Raw genomic sequence first — 6584 nt, 5'->3', positions numbered from 1 at the left:
GTTCTAAAAATATACTTGTTATGATTTTTCGATTTAATTATACGCTGTCACCGTTACTAATATTTTCTTCCACAAATTTCTCCTAGATAATTACCTCTGTTACCTCCCCTAATCTTGTCTTTTGTTCTTTACTTTGTATCACTTTTATTTGTATATCCACTGTAATGTGAAATACACGAAAGAGCTTGTGAATTTGGTGTTTCCTGTTTTACCCGTTTTACCTTAGTGGTAACAAGCATAGTGATAACCAGCATATTACTGGATCACGTTCCAATTTTGTGATCTATCTGTACACACACACACACACACACACACACACACACACACACACACACACACACACACACACACACACACACACACACACACACACACACACACACACACACACACCTACATCATGGTGCAGTGGTTATATTTCCCGGCTGCCACTACGGCGATCCGGGTTCGAATCCCACCCAGGGCTGAAATAATTTCAGTATCACTGCACTGCGAGTTGTTACTCCAACTCATGAGCGGGGAATTGGGTGTGTGTGTGCGTGTAAGGTCACAGCATTACCCATATATCGGTCATATATGAGCTCTGAGCTCTCTTTTGGGAAGTAAATAGATGTCCTTCACGAGTACAAGAGTACAACACGTGATCCAAGCCATGACCATGGTGGGGAATCACACACAAACACACACACACACACACACACACACACACACACACACACACACACACACACACACACACACACACACACACACACACACACACACACACACACACACACACACACACACACACACACACACACACACACACACACACACACACACACACACATACACACACACACACACACACACACACACACACACACACACACACACACACACACACACACACACACACACACACACACACACACACATACACACACACACACACACACACACACACACACACACACACACACACACACACACACACACACACACACACACACACACACACACACACACACACACACACACGCACATATACATACATATATATATATATATATATATATATATATATATATGTATATATATATACGTATATGTTTCGACTAACACTCTCAGTGCCAGACTCGTCCTGCACATTTAATTTTAATCAGTTAAGGCTAAAACCCTAAGAAGGTAAAGCTTCAGAATCATTATTGTGTAGACTCTTGTGATGGCGTAGCACAGGTGATACATGCTACGGACCATACACAGTTTTAGTATTTTTTTTTTGTGGGGGGGGGGAGGAGAAGGATAAAGATATTTTTAATCTTCGGCAGCTGTGGACTTTAAGGTTAAGGTCAAGACGAATTGCGGGAGAGCAGGCGGCACTCTGGTCCGTGATCAAAATAATTCTGCAGAGGGTCTCAGGGCTTTAGTGAGACTGAGATACACTGAGTTTATTCACCTCTTCAGTCCCACGAAGTACTCTTGTTTTTGTCCTGGCTGGCGCCAGATCTTTTTCAATCGACGGGCATGATCGTTAAAACTGTTGTGTTCCGATCTTATTAGACCGAGAGACGGTATGCGTAGCGATCTTGGATCTAGAGAAAATGTATGATGAGGTGAACGGAATCTATCGCGTGCAGTAGAGTATGCATGAGAACAAAACATATGTGACGGTCTGTAGAGGACACAGACGGGTTCATTATAAAGGTGAAATAAAGGCAAAGATGTATGATATTGCCGTAGCTGTTCAGTATATTCATAGACCATATCGAGGTAATATATAAACGCCCGTAAAACAAAGAGTTGGAATGTGGAAAATAGGAGAAATGTGTGACTGAAACCATGTTCTATGTGCCAAGGACAATGTATTAACTAAAGACAATGGAAAAATGATTTGTGTGTTGGTGAAAGAATTTGTGTACATTTTAGAGAGGTAGATGCGAGTTCATGTAAATATAAGGACATGAAGATTAATAAAAGGAAAACTGACATCTTTAAGGTATACCTCAACTCGTGACGGGAACATTATCAAAGCTGAAGTGGATGAAGGTGGAGTGATAAGACAGTAAGTGGTTGGCGGATGCTATCAAGATGGCTGAAACACAAGAAATATAGTGTAGTTGGGAAGGGAAATGCCAAAAAGAATAAAGGAGGGGACGGGGGAAAAGATGGCGAAACCCAAGTATCTGTATGGGTGTGAGTTGTGGACAAGGTGTGACATATTTGAAGAAACTTCTAGCGGTTGAACTAGACTGTTTGAACATGAGAACATGAGAGGAGACTGCAAAAGATCATAAGGCCTCCACCAGGCAGTTCCATGTCCATTACCACCTGTCATCACCATCCACAAAGCTATCTAACCTTCTCTTAACAACAACCGATAGTTTCAGCTCTCACTAACTACATGGCTACTAAATCTATTTCATTCGTTGACCATTCTATGGGTAAACCTGTTCTTGCCTATTTCCTTCTTAAATCTAAATTTGTTTAATTTAAATCCGTTACTGCAAGTCCTGCCCTATTGCCTTAATATGATGACCTTATATATATATATCAACCTTGTTAAGGTCCTTGATCCTCTTGAACACCTCTATTAGATAACCCCGCACTCTGTGTCATTCTCATCTGTACTGATTCTAGTGAATTTATATACATTCCATAGGACGGAGACGAATACTGTACCGCATAGTCAAGGATGGGTCTAACTAACACTAGATAGAGTTTGATAAGTACCTCTCCACTTTTATTCGTAACAGTCCTAGCAATGAAACCTAATGCTCTGTTAGCTCTATTCCTGGCGCTAATGAACTGTTTCCTGGAGTTAAGATCAGGACTCACTAGAACTTCCAAGTCTTTCTCACACTCAGTTATCTCTAAAAAGATGTTACCTAAACAATGTCTGATTTTTGAGTTGTGTAAACCTACGTTTGATACTTTGCACTTTGAGATATTGATTTCAAAATTAATGGTCTGCAGCTATGCATAGACAATTTATCAAACCTATTTGAAAACAGGAACAACGTTTGCTTGCCCCAGGGAAATAGGTACGAATCTAGTGTCTACTGACTTGTTACATTTCAGTTAATTGGTCGCATATTTCAAATTTACATTGCACACTCGGAAAATTTTCATCTGTACCTGGGGATTTTGTAGCTTTAAGTTTGGCTCGCCTATTCCTGACCAGGTTAGCGGGATCCCTGGCCAGGTTCACCTCAAGTTTTGTTAATCTAGTTTAGGTCTGGTGAGATTAAGTCTAGTTAGGTTAGGTCTGGTTAGGTTAGATCTGGTTAAGTTGGGTCTGGTTAAACTAGATTTGGTTAGGTTAAATTAAGACAGGTTAAGTTAGATTTGCTAATTCAATTAGTTCTGGTTAGGTTAGTATAGTTTTCAGTAATATTAGGTTAAGTTTAGACACGTTAAGTCCGGTTAAGTTAGATTTGCTAGTTCAATCAGTTCTGGTTAGGTTAGCATAGTTTTACTAAGATTAGGTTAAGCTAGGTCTGGTTATGTCAGGGTAGATTAAATCAGGTCTGTTTAGGTTAGGCTAGACTGTTTGGTTAATTTAACAACAAAGGTTAGGTTTGATTTCGTTCGTAAATTTACCAAAGAATAAATTCCCGTTTATCCATAAACCTGGTTAAATTGTATTCTTAACCAACAGCTTGTGGTTTAATAGAAATAACTGGTAGGTTTGGTTATATTAACTTAAACGGGATTCGATGAGATTATTTCTCATTGTGGCCACCGTGTGTTGATGGCGCTGCAGTCGTTTCACGGATTTCAAATAAACATATTTTAGTTCTAAGTGCAGTGCTTTAGTGTTAGTGCAATAATAAGTGTAGCAAATGCAGGGTAGTTACAGTGATTTAAAGTCGACAAACTACAAGTTAGATCTAAGTGAAATACAGTACATTACAGTGCTTACAGTGTAGTATAGTTACAGTGATTTTCAGTAAATAAACATTTGATAATGTTTAAGTACAATACAGTGCATTACAGTGTTATTTTGTTAACGAGTGTTAAAGTGTAATTAGAGTGCTTGCTTGATTGAAAAGGTGAAGAGGAAATTACACCTAACAGGTCTATGGATCGGTGACCAAGAAAGCCCTCACCAGGTCCGCTTGAATGCAGGAACACATTTCAAGCTCTCGCGGGATTAAAAAAAGAAAGAAAAAGAAAGAAAGAAAGAAAGAAAGAAAGAAAAAATAACGAAAAAAAAAAAAACGAAAGCGATACAAGAGAAGAAGGGTAGGGCAGACGCCAGATCCCTACCCACAGGTAAGATTTTGGTTGTAGGGAATAGCCAGATGAGGTATCTAGATAGGGCCTTTTGTGAGAAAGATAGGATTAGTAGGATTCAGGTGTATTTCCCCGGGGCGGGGATAGGTGATGTTAAAGACAAATTTGAAGAGTGTACGGTCGGAGGAGGTGCTAGACCCATTGTTTGTTTGAGTGCTTGAGGGAATGACGTAGGTAATTAAGGGAGTGATGAATTATTTGCGCAGCTGCGGGATGCGTAAGACAATATTGGGAATAAGGATGGGGGTTCCTATTGTATGTGAAAGCCATCCGAAGCGTAAAAAAGCTTGAGGCATGTGGAATTCCAGGGCTATTGCAATGGATCATACATACATCCATACATATACCAAGGCTTTTTCCCCCTTACAAGGGAGGTAGCCAAAAAGAAAAAGGCATAAAATCATTCCCACCCATTCCATTCCTGAATACACTCCACACCCCTCCACCCCCCCTCTCATCTTAGCACCTCCTGGATGACGGGTCATCCCTACACCTTGTCCACTGCCCTGGGTGGCTGTGGTGGCTGTGGTGGCGATCGGACGTGTCGAGGCGAGCTCCGTCGATCCGATAAGTGCAACGCGGTCTCAACTATTTTACTCGAGTTTTGGCCATTTCCTGTGCAATAGATATTCGTGTCTAGAAAAGATCAGTGTTTGTGTATTAATGGACAATTATCGGGGATACCCAGTTGTTATATTCAAGTAATAACTGGGTGTCCAAAGACTTCGAGTGGACATTGGAGACGGATGTATGTCGTGGGAGGTCTCGTGACAAGGTGCCGTAACGATGGCCGCGGCAGTTGATGACAGTGAAACAGATTGTTACGTATGTAATGATGCGGTTCCGAAAGCGAAATGGATTGGTTGTTTAACTTGTAATGCATGGGCTCATAGAAAATGTGTTAATATGCATGATTTACTTGTGGTAATGGATGAGGGAAAGTGTGGTATTCTGATTTTATTAGATTTGAGTGCTGCGTTTGACACTGTTGTGCATAAATTGCTATTGAGAGACTGCAAATCGATTGGTGTAGATGGGGATGCATTGGAATACTTAAGGAGTTACCTGAGTGATAGGACATACTGTGTTCAAATAGGTAAATCTTACTCAGAGGAAAAAACCTTAGAAAGAGGTGTCCCCCAGGGAAGTGTGCTGGGTCCTGTTTTGTTCTGCATATATACAATTGAACTATCTCATATACTTGAGAAACATAGCGTGAGTTTCAAGTTGTTTGCAGACGACACTCAATTTTACATGACAGTGACAAATATTGATAATATTGAAGAAAAGTTGAGTGTAATTATGGTAGATATAAATAGATGGATGAAGTCCAAACAACTGAAACTAAATGAAAATAAGACAGATTGTGTAATTGTTGGAAAACAACAAGATATCATGAGACTGAACATTCCCCACTTGACAGTTAATGATACTGTATTAGAAGTAAAAGATGTTGTGAAGGACCTAGGAGTGATAGTGGATTGTAACTTAAGTTTTAAGTGTCAGATAAATCAGATGGTGAGAGCAGCGGGCTATCACTTACGAAATATAGCCTTTGTAAGAAAGTATCTTGACGAGAATATTACCAAAATGCTCGTTCATAACTATGTAATTAGTAAACTCGACTATTGTAATTGTTTGTACTATGGCCTCCCTAACTATCTACTGAGAAAGCTGCAACTTGTCATGAATAGAGCCACAAGGTTATCTTCACGTGAGAGAGTAACACCAATTTTAATTGACCTGCATTGGTTACCAATTAAGGCCAGACTTGTGTATAAAATATGTGTGATGGCCTATCAGGCATTAAATTCTGGTAGACCCAAATATATACGTGATCTCCTTGAGGACTTTCATATAGACTCAGATATGTTGTTAAGACACAGTGTGATGCCACATAGATTACATGAGCCACGGTATAATTTGGAAATTGGATTTAGAGCCTTTGAAAATTGTGCTCCAAGACTCTATAACAAATTACCTTTGAACCTTAAGATGGCCGAAAATGTTGAAATATTCAAGAAAAGACTGAAGACATACTTGTTTACTGAGTGTTATGATCTGGATGATATGACTATGAACCAAGAATACAAGTGTTAGTTTGTATGAGGGCGGCTGTAATGAGCGCCGTGTAAGCGGCGGAATACGGCCGAGAAACTCCAACTACGTAAGAACGTAAGAAGCAGTGTCGCAAGACACAGCATATCCACAGCAAGGCCGCTTCATTAAATCGGCGACCCCCCTCTCCGTCCCCCCATGCATAAAGTAGAAGACGGGGAGAAATCCCTTCGGACTGCGTCAAA

The 6584-nt window shown here is 40.2% G+C and overlaps 1 protein-coding gene across 1 annotated transcript; it reads left to right on the top strand.

Moving 5' to 3' along the window:
* The first annotated feature begins 5676 nt into the window (after positions 1-5676).
* Positions 5677-6381, top strand: LOC143019719 (uncharacterized). The gene has a single exon (XM_076175688.1). The coding sequence runs from the start codon at positions 5677-5679 to the stop codon at positions 6379-6381; it is 705 nt and encodes a 234-aa protein (XP_076031803.1).
* Positions 6382-6584: the final 203 nt, after the last annotated feature.

Source organism: Oratosquilla oratoria, chromosome 38, assembly GCF_046742065.1.
Source record: "Oratosquilla oratoria isolate Oo_2021 chromosome 38, ASM4674206v1, whole genome shotgun sequence".
Classification (NCBI taxonomy): domain Eukaryota; kingdom Metazoa; phylum Arthropoda; class Malacostraca; order Stomatopoda; family Squillidae; genus Oratosquilla; species Oratosquilla oratoria.
The sequence above is the reverse complement of the archived record's forward strand: the minus strand, read 5'-3'. Positions and strand labels throughout refer to the sequence as shown.

Excerpts from the sequence above, each read along its gene's own strand:
- LOC143019719 (XM_076175688.1), top strand. The coding sequence starts at position 5,677 with ATGAGACTGAACATTCCCCACTTGACAGTTAATGATACTGTATTAGAA.